We start from the raw sequence: 20,129 nt of genomic DNA, 5'->3' as shown, positions 1-20,129 counted from the left end.
GAAAAGACGCCACTTATGTCATATCACGATATCCAAAATCTAAGTCGATATATTGCCCAGCTCCATTTTGAAGCATTTTTTTCCCTCACTTTTGAGGCTTTTAAAAAGGTTCTTTTCTGACATTTGATGCTTTTTGTGATGTTTTTTTCTGCCGTTCTTTTCAGCACTTTTGAGGTTATTTTGAAGATTATTTTCTGGGGGCTTAAATGCCTTTAATGGATAGGACAGCTGTAGACAGGAAAGGGGGATAGAGGGTGGGGACAACATGCACCAAAGGGCCTCGGGCTGGAATCGAACCCAGACCGCCTTGGTACATGGGGCGCACGATCTACCAGGTGAGCTACATATACATTTTTTTATGTTTTAACGCTTTGTTTTCAAAGTTTGTTCCGAAAAAAAACTTGTAAAAAGGTTAGGGTATATACCGACTGGACAAGTGAGAAAAAAAAACGAAAAAAAAACTTAATGTTTAGCCCTGACACTATAGCTTTAAATGAAATAAACTTGAAACAACCAAATAATAAGGTTAATTTGTAGTTTTAATGAAACCTCTTCATCATCATTTAATGCCTGGACTGCTGTGATACAGTGAAGTCAAACAGACTTTACTGAGTAATTGTTTTAAAGTAATCATCATAAGACACTTCAAACTTACGTTTTATAATTAAAACACTTAACACTCATTCAAACACGCTGAAGTCTCTAGGGATTAGTTTAATGCTGATTACAATAGGAGCCAAACAGCTATAATCAAATTCAATTAAACTAATAATCAATTCAAGTCAAGAGAAATCAGCTATTAATGTTCAAGTACGTATGAATTGCTGGAGGGGAAGAGAGGTTGGCAGCTAGTCAGGAAAGATGATTAAATACTCCCTCTGCTACTTAATCAAAAAAATAAATAAATACACTTTACATAATTTATTAGCTGCCAGTCTGACCACCATGTAAATGAATCAATCAAGGTTCAGTGAATCTTTTACAATGATACCCGCGGGGTGTCCGGGTAGCTCAGTTGGTGGAGCGCGCCCATATAGAGAGGGTTAATCCTCATCGCAGCGGCCGCAGGTTCCACTCCGACCTTGTGGCCCTTAGCTGCATGTTGTTCCCCCTCTCTCTTTCCCCTTTCATGTGTTCAGCTGTCCTGTCAGAATGAAGGCATAAAATGCCCCAAAAATATATTTAAAAATTATTTTTTTCTTAAATAAATGCTGAGACGCGCTTTTTTTATTTAATTTTTATTGTATGTCTACTGCAATCGCATGGGAAAAGTAACTACATTTACATACTGTAAATCGTTTTTTGAATCGAAAATCAATTTTGAATCGAATCTTGAAGCTAAAAATCGATATCGAATAAATTTTTCTGAATCGTGCACCCCTAATATTTCCTCCAGTACTGTTTCAGGTACATGTAGTGGTGTAGTCTACTTGATATGCAGGTATATGCCGTATACCCACTAAGAAAGCTCCAGAATTTCCATATATCCACTTAAAAATGTGCAATGATACGTTAACAACATTGTTTTGGGACCAAACTTTTACTTTAGATATTTGTTTTTCGCAAATACGAGTCAAGTAATGTTACCGCAAACTCAACAAATGCTTCGGAACAAGCAGAGAGATTAACGTAGTATACCCACTACAGTAAACTACACTACACCTCTGGGTACATGTACTTGAGTACTTACATTTTCTGCTACTTTATACTTCTACTCCACTACTTCTCAGAGGGACATATTGTACTTTTTACTGCATTAACATTTATTTGATAACTGTATTTCAGATTAGGAATTTTTCTAACAAAACATACAAATTTATAAAATGTGATGCATCGCATTGTTATGAGATTAAAAATTTAATACAATTTGAAATGTTTCAGCGATTATTTGATTAATTGACAGAAAATTAGAGCTGCAAAGATTAATCAATAAGTTGTCAACTATTAAATTATTCACCAACTATTTAAATAAGGTAAAGGCACTTTATTGTCACATACACATAGCGAAATTCATTCTCTGCATTTAACCCATCCCTCAAGGGAGAGGTGGGCAGCCAATCACAGCGCCAAAGGGACCAACTCCAGATCTGAGCCAGTGCCTTGCTCAAGTAGCCTGGGTAAACCCTGACGAACTTCCGGCAAATTTGAGATTTGCTCTGCAAGTCAGTCTGGCCAAGAGAGCCCATTCAAGCCCATTTCCAGTGTCCCTAAAATCGAGGCACCAATCACAAGCGCTGACACGGGCTTTACACCAATCACAACCGCTGAGGCGGTCTTTAGACCAATCACAACCGCTGAGGCGGTCTTTAGACCAATCACAACCGCTGAGGCGGGCTTTACACCAATCACAACCGCTGAGGCGGGCTTTACACCAATCACAACCGCTGAGGCGGGCTTTACACCAATCACAACCGCTGAAGCGGGCTTTACACCAATCACAACCGTTGAGGCGGGCTTTACACCAATCACAACCGTTGAGGCGGGCTTTACACCAATCACAACCGCTGAGGCGGGCTTTACACCAATCACAACCGCTGAGGCGGGCTTTACACAACGATGATAGCGCAGCGATGGCGAGCAGCTTTTTGTTTACATTCAACATGACGGCTACCGAAGCGCAGCGTCACCCAGATCGTTGGTCCTGATTGGTTGAAGGACTATCCAATTGCGCCCAGAGGTATTTGAGCAGCGTCCGTTGGTGACGCCACTTTGGAAATGAATTGTCAAAGAACCTTTCCCAGACCCACTCTCAGTTACAGCTGAGAAGGGTCTGGTGTCAACCAGACTATTGATCAAGGGCACTGACTGGAGAACCTAGTACATGTTTATTGATGGTGGGGGAAACCAGAGCACCCGGAGGAAACCCACGCAAACATGGGGAGAACATGCAAACTCCACACAGAAAGGCCCGGAACGACCTGGATTCGAACCCAGAGCCTTCTTGCTGTGAGGCCACAGTGCTAACCATTGGGTGACCATGCTGCCGATAATAGAATCACCTGTTTGAGTCATTTTTTAATGAAGAAAAAAGTTAAACTTCTCTGATTGTAGCCTGTTACATGTGAACATGTTCTAGTTTCTTCTCTCCTCTGTGACAGTAAACTGAATATCTTTTGAGTTGTGGACATCCACATTTTTCACCATTTTCTGACATTTTATAAAGCAAACAACTAATCTATTAATTGAGAAAATAATCATTAACAATGAAAGTAATCGTTAGTTGCCGCCCTACAGAAAATTGAAACTATTTTGATGATAACGGATTTATTTTTCATGCAAAAGTGTAATTTCATGGTTCCAGCATCTCTCAAGTGTTACATACATACTTTGTAAAAGTATTTTATTTTTCATAGGTATTAAAGGTGGGTACTTCCTCCAACACTGCTTATACTTGAGTAAATGGGAGGTCATCGACGATGACTGGAGGGTAAAATTAGGATATGTTTTTAATGGTTTGAAGATTACAACTTTCATGGAGGGAGGACTTATTACACGATCGTTGTATAAGACTGCATTCGTAAGTGATGACTGAGAGAGGTTACTTTTGTATTAATCTATTAGGGAAAATCAAACATATTAAGGGCTTGACAGCTAATATTTACTCCCAATAATGTCTGGAAAGTATTGTTCTGAAGAAGGTCACGGTTGGATAACTCGACTGCTGGATGAAAACATACGGCACAATACACAAGCCCTACTGGTTGATCTTGCGGTGCACCTGCCTTCAATAAAGCTCTAATTAAAAGTCTCAATGGCATCTGAGAGATTACCAATTAAAAGACTCTTAAATACAGCGGAGCAGCAGTCATCATGAGAGCGAAATGTCAGCTCGCAACAATGAAAAGACAAGATATTATTACTCCGAGGAACGAAAGGACAGCCTACAACAACCAAAATACGTTTGGGGCCCTATCTTGCACCCAGCGCGGCATCGCAAGCGTCTTTGCTAGTTTAAGGCCACCCAGTGCCCGTGTGGTATAAATAGCAAATGCATCGGCGCCCATGTGTGCGTCCATGGGCAAGCTGGTCTTACAGGGAGGTGTGTTCAGGTGCATTCTGGGCGTATTGCTATCTTGAGGCAGCGGGAAGTGATCGCGCCATTGACCAACAAAAACCTGGTCTAAAGTCAATAACGCAGCATTTCATTGTTATTTTAACGGAGCATTAGTAAAATGCGCCTAGGCTCGTACACAGCGTGCCTACTGGCGCAGAGACGCGCAGCAGCACACACACACACACAAAAGATAAAAAATATATCAATGTGAAATAGTATGATATGATCTGCTCACGCGCTTTTACTTCACGCACAAGCAGATCAGTTTCTTCTCCTGAAAATCTCTCCTTCCTGCTCAGAAAATCCTCCATCATAACAGCAATGCTCCAAGGTCCAAACGCGCCTGGCTTTTAAAGGGAATGGGAGATGATCTCTGATTGGTTTATTGCATGTTACGCCCAAAACACACCTATGATTAATGAAGACACTAAGTACAACCCTTTAGAACCAGGCGCCCGGACCCTTTTTTTCCGCCATTAAACTAGTAAAAGTGGATTCCTACACGCCCTAAACGCACCTGCACCAGGCCAGTTTAGGTCGTTAAAATAGGGCCCTATAGACACTGTGAAGAAAAGATAAAATTAAAAAGGTCTGAAGGGCCTATTACATGTTGTTATTGTGGAAAGTAACTTTGTACATTTATTCAAGTCCATTTTCGAGGTACTTGTACTTTACTTAAGTATTTCCAGGCATTTTTTGCTACTTTATACTCCACTACATCTCAGAGGGAAATATTGTATATTGTACATTTTACTGCACTACATTTATCTGACTGCTTTAGCTACTTTGCAGATTCAGATTAATAACAAAATATAATCAATAATTAAGATACGATGTATTATTACAGATAAAATGGTTAAAATCATGTATTGATCCCTGGTGGGGAATTCAGAAACTACCCAACAGTATTTGAAGTAAGGTTGGGTGAGAAAAAACAATTATTTCGCACATTACATTTTGTAAGTAAACGCATATTTTATCTTGTCTTCCGAAGTCGAATTCAAAAGAAGAGATATAAGAAAATTAGAAGAAAAATATAAAAAAGGGAAAGATCACACTTCAAGGTGTTTTCACTGTTGTTGTTTTTTACCGTTTCACTGTTTTTTAAGTTCAATAAATGCAACATCTTTCCAAAAGTTATTAACCGTGTTAAATAAATTTGATTTGTAGGGCTGCTCCCTCTTAGTTGACTAATCGGTCGTTTTGGTCTTAGTCAACTTAGATTTCTTTAGTCGATTAGTCATGTTTGATGCTTTTTTCATGCTGAATGACTTATTTCCAAGAAAAGTACGAGCACATCTCTGTTAAACACAAGAATTAAAGTGGTGCTTTTGTATGACTCTTTGCGGAGAAACTCCGAAAGATTGTAAATCTGAAAGATTTACAGATCTGTCGATTAAATCAACTAATCGATTAGTCGATACAATTGAATGAGTGCTAGTCGACTAAGAACTTCTTCAATTGAGCGCAGCCCTATTGATTTGACCAAAATAATTGTGATTAGGATGTTTCCCATAATAGAGCAGCCCTAATATAGTTACAGATCAACAAGGTGTACACAGGACACGTCCTACAGAAAACCCCCAAACATCTGGAGGTTTCAAACATCAGCAGGCTCAGACTGGAGCCGTCAGTCTTTTTAACCACCATCTTCATTCAAGACTTCTCTGCCTCTTCATATGAACACTGAGCCGAAATAACTACCCCAGCCTGGCTTCCAGCCAAGACAACATGTTATTGTACCCATGATACGTTCAGGAAGTCATGTCCAAAAAGGTGGAAAAAACAGGTTCAGGCTACCTCATAAAAATACATTGCAATACAACAACAAGTCATGCATAATAAAGCAACTGTTGTGCGAAGCATCCAGGGTGTCAAATCAGCTTTTGTTAACTAAAACACGCAGAATTTCCCTTTCCTAGGATTTGGTTTTCGGTGTTGAAAATCATGCAAATAATATCTGAATGCAAAATGCCCCTGCAACCATAAAAACAAACACATGCTGCTCAAATTTGCAGCAGTGCAAAGCAGAACAAAGCATTTCAGCAGTGTACATGCTGTGGAGGAGTGCAGCCTCCCTCTATATATCTCTCTCTGTCTGTGTGTGTGTGTGTGTGATCTCAATTACTAAAAAAGATAATAGCAGATGTTTCGATTCACCTACCTGAGCTGAGCTGGTTAAAAAAAAAAAAATGTTGGAGCTCACCGCAAAACGCAAGTATAATTGGGAAATAGTGTTTATAATAAATGTAATATTTAGGTGATAACGCAGTGTTATAGCCTCATGTTTGAAGTATCTGTCTTGTCAGTGCCAGTGACTGGAAACAAGAGCTGTGTGGAGGGTCTTTAACACGCTGCTGCTGCTGCTGCTGCGCCGCCGCTGGCACAGTTAGCTCCCAACGGCTACTTAGTTAGCTTGTTTTACGTAGCCCTTAGCTTGTTTTACGTTACACTGACTGAGCGGTTAGCTAACACGATATCGCAAACAGATATCTTGATAATTAATGACTGTAATGACTGTAACCGAAGCTTACCTTTTGCCTGCTCCGGCTGCCAGACGAACGATGAAGAGCCGCTTGGTTGTAGACGGTTAGCTAGCTCAGCGGCTAGCTAGCTAGTGTCGCAGTCCAACGGCTAGCAAGACAAGGCTGCTTGATTACCGTGTTGTCGAGCGTATTGATAAGGACTTCTTTTACTCGTCACACCCCAGACTATTGGGGAGTAAGTAAACTATTCACTAATCCTTTAAGTATAATTAGCTATGCTACTCTTGTGTGTTGTAAACTCCACCCATAAGCTGTAACTGATAAGAAAATAGCTTGTTGCGGTCTGTGCTTGGCTTGGGGCAGGACATAACCTGGCAGCTCGGCGATACCTTCCTCATTGCACAATGACCCTCTTTAATATATTCATGAGATCACAGGGCTAAATGTCTCCCACAGAGAAAGGCATTTTCCTGTCCCTCCTCCTTCTGCAAGACAAGGCAGACTGACTGACTGCAGACCAGAGCAGCAGATCATTTTAGAGAGGGGGAGGAGGAGGAGGAGGAGAAGGGAGGGTAGATGATCACAATCGGAATCTGCTTTAATGGCCAAGTAAGTGTGAACACATGCAGGGAATTTGACTACTTTGTGTTGCTCTCAAAGTGCATACACATAATCATACGTGGCTAAAACAAGGGTGTAGGTTTTGTTTCAACATTGGAGGGAGGGTGGGTGGGGGTCTGGGGGTCTTGGGGTCCTACTCCCCTCAACATTTTGGGCATCCAACACTTAATTTCCTGCATTCTGGTGAATTTCTATGCATCAATTTATGGTGCAAATGTCTTTATTTATGTAAAGGAAAGTATTATTCTCCTTGCATTGTTCAAAACTTTCTGCATACTCAAAACATCACACGACACCTTGTTAAAGCCATAAAGCTTTATAGCTCAAAATTTTAAAGCTACATAATGGACATCACAAGAAATCACATCTTTCTTTTACACTCTCCTGTTGTGTTCTTTAAACCCAATGTAGCACAAGTAGACACAATTCTTGTTTTCCGTACATGTTTTGAGCCCCCTGAAAATTTTTTTTTTAATCTCTTTTGGGAAGTGGGTTGTCTCTCATATATTTTAAAGGGGACAAATCTACCTCTTCTAAATATTGGGGTGGGGACAAATCCCCTGCATTCCCCCCCCAAAATCTACACCTATGGGCTAAAAACAAGGACAACAAAACTGAACAAGCAAAACGTAAACATTTGACTGCTGTGTTCAGAAATAAGTTTGGATGAAAAAAATGTTTATACATGCATTAATACCTGTGTAAATACACAGTGTTTTCCATAGGTTTGTGGAAGACTTAAGGCTGATTTATGCTTCTGCGTCGAATCGACGGCGTACCCCTGCAGACCCCTCTGCATCGCCCCGAACCCCCGCTCCGAGCCCTCCGCTGTAGCTCAACGTGCACCTCCAAAAATGTGTAACTTCGTGTTGAGGCGACGCAGACCGCAAGGACTGTGATTGGTCAACTCGTCCTGTGTGTTGATAGTTCAGGCAGCCTACCGTGGGGAGTAGCAACATGCTAATAAACTCAGACATATTTTGGTTACAACGACGAGGTTAATCCGTTTGTTAAAGGTCCCATGGCATGAAAATTTCACTTTATGAGGTTTTTTAACATTAATACGAGTTCCCCCAGCCTGCCTATGGTCCCCCAGTGGCTAGAAATGGTGATAGGTGTAAACCGAGCCCTGGGTATCCTGCTCTGCCTTTGAGAAAATGAAAGCTCAGATCATAGTTCATTCAAGCTCAGTCATAAGGAGCAAGGTTACCTCCCCTTTCTCTGCTTTGTCCGCCCAGAGAATTTGGCCCACCCATGAGAGAGAGAGAGACATCATGGCTTTCAAATGAGCAAAGTGGCAGTTGGTCAAGGCCCCCCCCCCCTCTCTCCACCTCAATAGCTACAGACACAGAAATGGCACATCCTAAGGAAAGCTCATTGTGGGACTGGCTCTAGTGGCTGTAATTCTGCACCAAGGCTGAATTTCGGGAAAGAGACTTCAGATAAAGTATTAGGGGACCACTAAGGTCTATATAAAAGAGACTTCAGATACAGTATTAGGGGACCACTAAGGCCTATATAAAAGAGACTTCAGATACAGTATTAGGGGACCACTAAGATCTATATAAAAGAGACTTCAGATACAGTATTAGGGGACCACTAAGGTCTATATAAAAGAGACTTCAGATACAGTATTAGGGGACCACTAAGGTCTAAATAAAAGAGACTTCAGATACAGTATTAGGGGACCACTAAGGTCTATATAAAAGAGACTTCAGATACAGTATTAGGGGACCACTAAGGTCTATATAAAAGAGACTTCAGATACAGTATTAGGGGACCACTAAGGTCTATATAAAAGAGACTTCAGATACAGTATTAGAGGACCACTAAGGCCTATATAAAAAAAGAGACTTCAGATACAGTATTAGGGGACCACTAAGGCCTATATAAAAGAGACTTCAGATACAGTATTAGGGGACCACTAAGGCCTATATAAAAGAGACTTCAGATACAGTATTAGGGGACCACTAAGGTCTATATAAAAGAGACTTCAGATACAGTATTAGGGGACCACTAAGGCCTATATAAAAGAGACTTCAGATACAGTATTAGGGGACCATGAAGGTCTATATAAAAGAGACTTCAGATACAGTATTAGGGGACCATGAAGGTCTATATAAAAGCATCCAAAGAGCACCATGTCAGTAACATTTTAAAATTAGCACTTTGCCAGCAAGCACTCCTTTGTGGGCAGTTGTGCTAAAGTTTGCTTGCTAACATAACATAAACTGGCTGGCAGACACCTCGCAAATAACCTCATCACTCGCCGCCACTTTTGTTGTCATTACTTAGAATTCCTCACTGGGGCGACAGAAACTACACACTGTAGCTTTAAGACGTTTACATTTTTGAGAAAAAAACTCTGACGACCCCCCCTGTCAAAGATCTCCGATCTAGACGATATATCGATGTCAGTATTATATCGATATATGGCCCGGTGGATATGACAGCACATGCAGTGTAAAATATTTGACATGTTTAAATTATGAATTGAAAGATGGATGCCCGGTGTTAAAGGGTTAAATCACGGAGAATGACGTCACCCGTGCGTGGTCACGTATGTATGATCCGCCATGAGTGCAAACTGGTCTGTGATTTCCTCTGCGTGTACTGCATGTGTCACTGTGACCTTCTATAATTCATGAGATCACAGGGGCTAAATGTTTCCCACAGAGGAAGGTATCTTCCTGTCCCTCCTCCTCCTCCTACGAGGCAGCCGGCTGACTGACAGACTGACTGACTGACTGACTGACTGCAGACCAGAGCAGCAGATAATTTCAGAGAAGAGAGAGAGGAGGGGAGGAGGTGAGGGAGGGGGGAGATCATGGAGAATGACGTCACCCGTGCACGATCACATACGTATGATCCCTGCATGCAACATGGTCTGTGATTTCCACTCTGGCACCTGCATTACAGCTGCAAAGATGAATAGTTGTAATTGGGGGATTTTTTTTTTCCCCCTCAATCACACACACACACACAGACACACACACAGAGAGGTGGGTGGTGTTTCAGAGTCGGAGTCATTAAGAGGTGTCTGCAGTATCTTGCCAGAGGGCAGTGCAGCGTGGAGAATGAAAAAAAAGTCCAACCTGCCTGTGTTTTTCAGACCTCTGTTGCCCTGGAAACAGGTGCCGAGAGTTCCCATTTCTTCATTTTTTTTTTCTTTCTCTCTCCACACTATCCATATCTCTCCCTACCACCACCTCCAACACTACTACTACTGCTGCTGCTGCTGCTGCTTCCTCCCCCCACGACCTGCCGCATAGTACAATCACACACACACACACTTTACACACTTTACACACAATTTCCAATCTACTGCTGCAGTCATTTCACAATGTCACAGCAGGGCGGAGTGACTGACTCCTCCACCACATAGCTACACACTAAAAACCAGAGACACCACAGAGTCGTTGACCCCCCCTTTAACTCAGAGACGGTGCTGCAACAACCTGACCTCCGGGAGGAAATACAATTTAAAAAAGGGAGAGGGAGAGAGACACAGAGAGAGAGAGAGAGAGAGAGAGAGAGAGAGAGAGAGAGAGAGAGAGAGAGAAAGATAGGGAAGGTTGAGGAGACAAAGACGGAGTAAAAAAAAAAAGCTGCTTGCACTCTCAGATTTAAGAATGTGGTTTATCTCGCTTGCTGTGAATTCGATGGATGCGAGGATAAAGAAGGGGGGGGGGGACAAGATAGAAAAGTGCCCCTTCTCCAGTGCTTAAATTTGGTCCCAAAAAAAACAAAAGGTGCCAGCACCCTTATTTAAGGCTGCAACTAACACTTTTTTTTATTTTATTTTTATCGTCGATTAATCTGTTGATTATTTTCTCGGCTAATCGATTAGTTGTTTGGGTCTCTAAAATGTCAGAAAATGGTGAAAAATGTGGATCAGTGTTTCCCAAAAAGCCCAAAATGACGTCCTCAAATGTCTTGTTCTGTCCACAACTCAAAAAATATTCAGTTTACTGTCACAGAGGAGAGAAGACACTAGAAGATATTCACATTTAACAAGCTGACATCAGAGAAATAAAAATTATCTGATTCCAGCTTCTTAAATGTATGTATATATATATATTATTATTATTATTATTTTTTTATTTTTTATTTTTTAAGCGCCCCATGTATCAAGGATCAGTCCTTACCGCAGTGGCCCGGGTTTGAATCTAACCTTTGCCTCTTTGCTGCATGTCTCTCTGTCCTCCCTTTCCTGTCCTAACTGTCCTATCAATTAAAGGCAAAAAAAATAAATAAATAAATAAATCTTTAAAAAAGAATGCTCAAGGGAACGTTATAGGGTTCAGACAGATGGTTCACCCTATTGAACACACTCTCGTTTCATAACTGTAGGTGTTATTTTTTTTTTTATACTCGTGCATTAAGAAAGCGAAGACAGGCAGGCATACAAGCTGCCACCAGAGAGACACGTTTCCGCGCGGCACGTCTCCTCACTTTCAGGCCTTTTTAAGTCATCGGTGTGTTTCTGCGGTGTTATGTGTGCATACCATTGTGATGACTTCTCTTTGGCAGGAGGCAGAGCATTCCAGGGAAATGGCTGACCCAGAATAACACTCACAGACGCAGGACGGCTGAGCCAGGCAGCAAGTGAGTGAGTGAGTGAGTGAGTGAGCGTGTGTAGTCCTCCACCCTTTCGTTCCCCAAGCATTACTTTAGCCGCTGTTTCCGAGCAGACATGCATACGACATTTCATGTGGGGTGGGACACGGACACACTTACTGCGTAGTACACACAGCACTCGTGACTATCATCACAAGAACTCATGACAGCGTTTTCGCCCCGCAGCTTCTATACAGCTCCATTATCGTGTCCTCAAACCAGACAAAATTGGAATTTTCACCCTGCAGTCATCAATGGCCTTCCATCTACTAAGTATAGGGCTGCAACTTGTGATTATTGTCCTAATTGATTAATGTTAGAACGTCAGAAAATAGTTTTAAATGCCCGTTACAGTTCCCTAAATCCCAAGCGGATGTCTTCAAACAGCTTGTTTGATCCAATCAAGAGTCCCAAACCCCGAAAATGAAGGATTTACTATCAATGGAACAGGGAAACAGGGTTTTTTCTTCTTTTCCTTCAAAAATGACTGAAATTATTAACTCCAACTAGAACAAATCAAAATTTTCACCCCACAGCCATCAATGACCTTCCATTTAGGGCTGCCACTAATGATGATTTTCATAATCTTAAAAAGGCAGAAAATTGTTTAAAGTGCCCGATACAATTCCCTAAATCTCAAGCTGGTGTTTTCAAATAAGCTTTTTCTGTCCAAAACCCAAAAAATGAAGGATTTACTATGAATGAAACGAGGGAACGTTGGGTATTTTTTTTTCTTTAAACGTGACATTTATTGATTATGAAAAACTACAGAACTTAAACCAGACAAAGACTGAATTTTCACCCTGCGGTCATCAATGACCTCCCATTTACTCAATTCAATTCAATGTTATTGTCGATGAGACAATGTGCAGGGTGCACATACATATATTCAGCAAAAAAAAAAAACGTCTTGTCACTTTCAACTGCTTTTATATTTTAAGCAAACTTAAAGGGATACGCCACCGTGTGTTGAAATAGGGCTTATCACGGTCTCCCCTAGCTGTAGATAGGTGGGGTCCCCCCTAGCTGTAGATAGGTGGGGTCTCCTCTAGCTGTAGATAGGTGGGGTCTCCCCTAGCTGTAGATAGGTGGGGTCTCCTCTAGCTGTAGATAGGTGGGGTCTCCTCTAGCTGTAGATAGGTGGGGTCTCCCCTAGCTGTAGATAGGTGGGGTCTCCTCTAGCTGTAGATAGGTGGGGTCTCCCCTAGCTGTAGATAGGTGGGGTCTCCCCTAGCTGTAGATAGGTGGGGTCTCCTCTAGCTGTAGATAGGTGGGGTCTCCCCTAGCTGTAGATAGGTGAGGTCTCCTCTAGCTGTAGATAGGTGGGGTCTCCCCTAGCTGTAGATAGGTGGGGTCTCCCCTAGCTGTAGATAGGTGGGGTCTCCCCTAGCTGTAGATAGGTGGGGTCTCCCCTAGCTGTAGATAGGTGGGGTCTCCTCTAGCTGTAGATAGGTGGGGTCTCCCCTAGCTGTAGATAGGTGGGCCAACGCATTTTTTAGTCCGGTGCAACACCGGCAGCGCCGCCGCTAGTTAGCTTAGCATAGTGAATGGAATCCTATGTTGCCAGTTAGCATGTTGTGAGTAAAAGTGAGCCAACAAAAGACAAAAAAACAACCTCATTACTTGCACTGAGACAAAAAATGCATTGGCCCACCTATCTACAGCCAGGGGAGACCGTGATAAGCCATATTTCAACAAACAGTGGCGTATTCCTTTAACATGTGCAAAAATGTAACAACTAAGCCATAAACTGAACAATTTTCACAGACATGTGACTAACAGAAATGGAATAATGTGCCCCCGAACAAAGGAGGGGTCAAAATCCAAAGTAGCCCTCAGTATCTGGTGTGGCCACAAGCTGCATTAAGTACTGCAGTGCATCTCCTCCTCACGTACTGCACCAGACTGGCCAGTCCATCCTGCACCTGTCCCACAGGTGTGATATTGGGATGTACCGATCCTATGCAGGTGTTGTTACACGTGGTCTGCCACTGCCAGGACGATCAGCTGTGCTTCCCGTCTCCCTGTAGCGCTGTCTTAGGCGTCTCATAGTAGGGACTTTGCGATGTATTGCCCTGGCCACATCTGCTGTCCTCATGCCTCCTTGCAGCATGCCTAAAGCACGTTCACGCAGATTAGCAGGGACCCTGGGCGTCTTTCTTTTGGTGTTTTTCAGAGTCATTAGAAAGGTCTCTTTACTTTAATAATGTTCTTTTAACTGGGACCTTAATTGCCTACCGCCCCTTAAGCTGTTATTGTCTTTTCGACCGTTCAACAGGTGCATGTTCATTACTTGTTTACGGTCCATTGAACAAGCATGGAAAACACTGTTTAAACATTTTACAATGAAGATCTCCAAAGTTATTTTGATTTTTACAAAAGTATCTTTAAAATACAGTGTCCTGAAAAAGGGGAGTATCTGTTTTTGCTGAGTTTATGTAACGAAATGTAAGTCACCCCGGAAATGAAGGATTTACTATTAATGGTACGAGGGAACGTTGCGAATGTATCAAAAACTACAGAACTTAAACCAGACAAAATCCTAGGTCATTGAATCCCAAGCTGATGTCTTCAAATAGCCCAATGAACCAATTTACAGCCCCAAACCCCTAAACTGGTCGCCAAACTCCCCAGCCTCCATTTAAATAAACAGGACTTTTAGCGTGTATAGAGCCAGCATATCTTCCAGGGATGCACCGAATCTAGGATTCGGCTTTTTCCCACCGAACCGAACCCTACGCTTGCACTACGCGCGCTACGCTGGTCACCGTAATGACGGCGCCGTTGATTACGGGAAGGTGTTTACGTAGGTGGAGCGTTCAATGCAGCAGGCTGTGAGAAAGTGGAAATGGAACTTGTGAGCAGAAAAAGTTGTTGTTTGGCAGTACTTTCAGTCAAAAGAAGGCCATTCAAGTCCAGCTACATGTTCAATCTGCAATGCTGATTTGTCTGGTGGTGGCGAGGACCCTAAACTATACACAACATGGCCGCTGTTACAACATTTGGTATGAAAACGAATATGAGTTGTGCATGAAGGAATCTACAGACAGCAGCCAGAATGCAGCAACTTCAGGTACGGCAAAGGAAGGACAGTCACAGCTAAAAAATTTTATAAAATGAAAAATACACTGCTGTGGACGTTGTTTACTTCATTAATGTGTTTACTGTGGTAATGGACTGAGGATGGGAGGAGGATTCGGTATTCGGTTTAGGCAGAATCTTAACCAGTGGATTCGGTATTCGGCCGAACCCCAAAAATCTGGTTTCGGTGCATCCCTAATATCTTCACACGTTATTGGGTGAATTTAGGGTTTGTTTCAACCAAACCAGAGTGGTGATTGTTGGAACCAAGACGGCTTTTGAGAGTTTTATTTTGTTCCTGTCAACTTTGAATAGAGTGTGTTTGACGATGATAAAAATGAGTCTGGTGGAGTTTGGTGATGGTGATTTCGGGGCTGTTTCATGTTAAACTAAAAGGATCTTACTCTTTAACTAAAAGGTCTATCTCTGCAGGGATCCTTTCCATAATGTTGTCAGACACTTGGAATAATAATCTGAGTCTGTCAGCGACAAAAACAGAACTTTTAGTGGACGGAAACTGACGGTGCGCAATTGCCTAATAACTTATATTGCAGCTTTTTTTTCTCTGTGTTGATTAATACTGGACCAATTTCAAAGACTGTTGTTCCTATCAGTCACTAAGACACAAAAACACGGGGAAATAGGTTGAATCCAGGTTGACATTTACCGAAGTTACCCTTTAGTTTCTTGTTCTTCTCTCCCCTTAATCGTCTCTCGACCCCTCAGATTTATCTGGTGACCCTTTGGGTGGGCCCGACCCCTAGGTTGGGAACCTCTGGATCAAAGTATCCAACAGTATATAAAGAAGTAGTTAAAGTAGCTCCACCTGGAGCAGCCACAGCAGTTACCTGCTGCTCTAACATTAATATATTATAAAAATACTCCATTACAAATGACAGTATTCACAGCCAAAAGTACTCATTACGCAAGCCGGCAGCATTTAAATGTTGTAGGTGGTAACAATTGTATATACGGTTGAATAGTTTGAATCAATATATTGTATTTTATAAGATGATCCTATGTTTTAGATGTAAAAGATTAATTTGAAAAAGAATCAGTAAATAGTTGTTAAATAAATACATGTGGCAGAGTAAAAAGCAACATGATTTCCCTTTGAAATGTAGTTTTATAAATGGACTATTCTAATTGTATTCTTACTCTTCTTATTCTTATCTTGTATAATCTTGAAAAGATTAGAGAAACCATTATTTTTGGTGGTTTTGTGAATCACAATGGCTCACTGCTGCCACCTTGTGTTAAAAAGAAAAAATCCACTAAATGCAGAATTGTTCTGGTACATAGTTTTATTATTTTTGGCAAATTATTCTCAACAAAGTCATAATTATATACTACTTGTTGCATCAAGACTTAAAAGCTCTTTTTTTCTGTGTCAGTGGCCACAAGTAAAAGGAGCTGTAAAAATACTCTTATCTGGTAATACTTAAGTAGGCTACAGTAATTGAGTAAATGTACTAAGTTACTTTCCACCACTTGTTGGTGTCTTGAACCGATTGACGTGATAACAAATCTGTTGATGTTTGTTTCATAGAAGCTGGTGTAAAATAATAAATAGTTTCTCCTTATGGTGTTATTATAATCTTGCAGACTGTTATTATAATAACAGTCTGCAAGATGTTGTTGTTGTTTTTCTATTTGTTTAAACCAGTGGTGTAGTCGAATGCATTGTAGTGGGTATACTGTACATATTGGCCAGAATCTGCCTTTGGCTGAGGGGTCAGTGACTTCATTTCCTGTATATGCTGTATACGCTTGTATGCAGCAATTCACGGTAGAATTACCTTTATTTAGCTTATGTGAAGAAGAAAAACTGATGACAATTCAAAATATATCAAAAAATATGATGTAAAGTATTTTTACTTAAGGCATTTTTAAGTGGGTATATGGAAATCCTGGAGCTTTCTTATAGCCTACTGCGCATACCTGCGTATCACACCACTGGTTTAAACTACTTCTATAATGATGATTGCAAAGTGTTTTTAAAGTCGCTCACGTTGAGGTTTTTATGCCAACAGAAGGATTTAAGTTTAGCTGCGCACTTCACTTCAATTCACTTCACTTTCGTTTTGCGTCAAAGTGAAAGTAAAGTTGACTCGGTGTGTTTGAAACGTCTTTTTCGCTGCGTTGTCACCGATGAACGCTGCGGCTTTAGAGAATAACGTGAAACCTGAACACACGCTGTACGGCGAAGCCTTCGGTGAAAGGTGAGCATTCTGTAGCCTACAAATGTTTTTTTTGTTAATGCAGTTTATCTCGAGCGGAAAGCCAGATTTCACCAGTATCAGGCCATAGTCCAACGTGGAATGTAGGCTACGGTATTCTAAGTGCCTCGTTATTTGCCTTTATGCTTTTAAATACGACTATTTGAAAGAGTAGTTGTCCTCAGATCCGTGATTTACTCAAATCAAAGTAAAAAATGGGCTAAAAATACACTCAGGTAACGCCTTCCATTACAGCAGTGTACAGCGTAATGACTCCAGGGTCAAACCTATTGGGCAATAATCTGAACGTCTGGGAGGAATTTAGAGATCATTTATCCTGTATTTAGTTGTTATTTAACTGCTCTTATATTAGTATTAAAAGCTACGATATGAGCAGGGGCGGAGCCAGACGTTGTAAACATTGGGGACTCTGCCCAAACCTAGGGGGGTGGGGTCTGAGGGCATGCTCCATTTACAGCAGCTACATGCACTATTTTCAAGACATTTGATAAAAGCATGCCTAAAAATCTGTAGATCATTTGGGAAAACATGATAGTTGTGACATTTTTTGACATCCTATCGCTTTTTTTTGGTCGACGTTTGATGCTTTTTTCCGATGTTTCAGGAGAGATCTGGCATAACCCGGTGATTGATTATTATTTTGTGCAGATGCATAACCTGTTTAAAGGTCCAGTGTGTGGGAATGTCTCCCATCTAGCGTTGAGATCATATCGCCGTCAACTCTCTAGCGCCACGCAGTTCAAAGTAGGTATTACAGCTACGGTAGCCTTCACGCTTCAAAAAGACGGTCTCTTGCTCTTTTCAATCTCCTTTTTCTTTTTCTGGGTGAAGAAGAAGAAGACTCCTGTTCCTGACATGTGGATTTTGAATACATGTGGTCCTCCAGGTTTCCTTCTTCAAACTTGCCGGGGCCGGGAAGCTACGATACCCGTTAGCAGCATTAGCAGCAGCTGGGAGTTTAACATGTGACAGCGAAAACGTGAAAGGCCGAGCAGTATTTTCCTGTATGTCCCTTACACACACAGACACACACACCTATGTCCTGTATGTCCCTTACCGGCTAACGTATTTCAAGATGGAGCATGAATATGGAGCGCCTACCCCAGTTCATGCAAACGCAAATGTTACATTTCAAGCCAATAGGAATACTTGGAATTGATGGTGAAGATAAATATTCATGAAAAAGTACAAGTTTGTGAAATGGGCAACACGGATTTTGATAATAAAATAAACAACTAAACACGTTACACACTGGGCCATTAAGATGTAAACAAAAGAGTTATCTAGGTCTGTTAACCCCGGGGGATTAGAACTACGATTTTAGGCGGAGAAAGACATTTACGTTGCATTTGAGGAAACAGCGTTTCAAAGCTGAATATATTGAGGATTTTAAACTGCATGTTAACACACTGACTGTCATGTTTTGTCTCTAACCTCCAGAGATGGATGACAACCGCCGCAACAACAGCAGCCAGATGGCAGAGCTGCTTCAGCCGGAAATACTGCACAAGGGCAATGAATGCACAAGTCTGGTCGCCTGCTCCCCATCCTCTTCTGAACCCCCCTCTTCCTCTGCATCCTCTTCCTCTAAACCCCCTTATTCCTCTGAACCCTCTTCCTCTAGACCCCCTTATTCCTCTGAACCCCACTCTTCCTCTGAACCCCACTCTTCCTCTGCACCCTCTTCCTCTAAACCCCACTCTTCCTCTGAACCCTATTCCTCTAAACCCCCTTATTCCTCTGAAACCCCCTCTTCTTCTGCACACCACTCATCCTCCTCTGCCCCCTCCGGTAACGGAGAGAGAGATGTACGTAGTAGACGTGTGGAGGGGGACGAGGCGGGGAGGACGCAGAGGGAGGACGGCGCCTCGTCTTGTTGTCCGCTGAACGACCTGAAGCGACTTCCACAGTGTGACAAAAGGCTGGGACCTCTGAAGTTCAGCCCCACGCACACCATCCTCATAGATGTGAGATTTGGTCCATTTGTTTGTCCTTTTTTACCCAAAAAGAGGTGCTTTCTGACCGCAGGAACATACCCCAGAAGTAGGAACTCGTTGTAACCGCAGGGATCAGGGTCTAAATTAAGTTCTGGGGTTATTTCCCCCCCAAAGTACTATACCTCCCTGATCACGGGGTAGTACTTTCTGAAAGTACAGGATCTTTCAGGGTGGGGTTTGCAGGGATGGCAGTCGCTGATTGGGCAAACACACACAGCGAGGCTGCTTCATTTTGCCGACATTCATTTAGCAAGAAAGTACTCTCGTATCGTTTCATGACTAAATTAGGACGAGTTGAGAACATTTCTCTGTTTGATAACATTAAAAGTACATTTAGGCTTTGCTGTCGGCTACCCTGGAAATCCACAGTTCTCGCGAGAGCACAATTTGAATTTGCTCAGCGAGTCACTCTGGCATTCAGTAATGATGCTCATTAACTATGCCCTGGTAGCCGAGCTGCACCAATCACATCCGGGTATCTGATATAGGCGGGCCAGAGGCGAGCTAAACAGATGACGACAGCGCTGCGGCTGAACAGCAGTTGTTTGAAACGGCTTTTGCTGCTACAATGAACGAGTTAGACTTGGCTTTTTATCTAAAAGAGGAACAGAAGATGGCGCTGAAATCGTTCCTTTGCAAGAAGGACGTTTTTGCGGTTTTGCCGACCGGATACGGCAAGAGTTTAATCTACCAGTTAGCACCTTTGGTAGCTAAGAGTTTAATCTACCAGTTAGCTCCTCTGGTAGCTAAGAGTTTAATCTACCAGTTAGCTCCTCTGGTAGCTAAGAGTTTAATCTACCAGTTAGCTCCTCTGGTAGCTAAGCGTATGAGGCTCTGGATCTGGATATGTCACCCTGTGTATTGTTGTGATTGGTCCTAGTCTTATCCAATTGCGTGCAGTGAGATTTTCAAATGCATGCTTGGTGCCGCCCCTCGAGTTGGGCCATTATCATTACTCATTGACAGACCCTTAATCTTTCGGATTTGGGTCTGGATTTCCAGGCTAGCTGTCGGCTTGAATGAGAGGAAA

General features: G+C 42.0%; 2 protein-coding genes across 9 annotated transcripts in view; one reads left to right on the top strand and one right to left on the bottom strand.

Annotated features, from left to right (window-relative positions):
* The window catches only part of zmiz2 (zinc finger, MIZ-type containing 2), a 51,529-nt gene extending 39,822 nt beyond the window's left edge, over positions 1-11,707 (bottom strand). For 3 of the 5 annotated variants that reach the window (XR_005636691.1, XM_039779694.1, XM_039779697.1), the window contains exon 1: positions 6,589-6,690. The gene's annotated coding sequence lies outside the window, so the exon portion shown is untranslated. Of the gene's footprint in view, positions 1-6,588; positions 6,691-10,256; positions 10,374-11,669 lie in introns of those variants that run through there. The other 2 variants (XM_039779695.1, XM_039779696.1) reach the window with 2 other exon arrangements.
* pargl (poly (ADP-ribose) glycohydrolase, like) overlaps positions 6,664-20,129 on the top strand; it is a 28,446-nt gene continuing 14,980 nt past the window's right edge. Inside the window, exons 1-4 of one of the 4 annotated variants that reach the window (XM_039779701.1) lie at positions 6,664-6,775; positions 6,997-7,149; positions 11,695-11,769; positions 18,543-19,069. In XM_039779701.1, coding sequence (XP_039635635.1) covers positions 18,545-19,069 — 525 coding nt within the window. In that variant the 5' untranslated portion in view covers positions 6,664-6,775; positions 6,997-7,149; positions 11,695-11,769; positions 18,543-18,544. Of the gene's footprint in view, positions 6,776-6,996; positions 7,150-11,694; positions 11,770-16,838; positions 17,085-18,049; positions 18,107-18,542; positions 19,070-20,129 lie in introns of those variants that run through there. The other 3 variants (XM_039779702.1, XM_039779700.1, XM_039779703.1) reach the window with 3 other exon arrangements.

This window comes from Perca fluviatilis, chromosome 17 (assembly GCF_010015445.1).
Source record: "Perca fluviatilis chromosome 17, GENO_Pfluv_1.0, whole genome shotgun sequence".
NCBI classification, from domain to species: domain Eukaryota; kingdom Metazoa; phylum Chordata; class Actinopteri; order Perciformes; family Percidae; genus Perca; species Perca fluviatilis.
The sequence above is the reverse complement of the archived record's forward strand: the minus strand, read 5'-3'. Positions and strand labels throughout refer to the sequence as shown.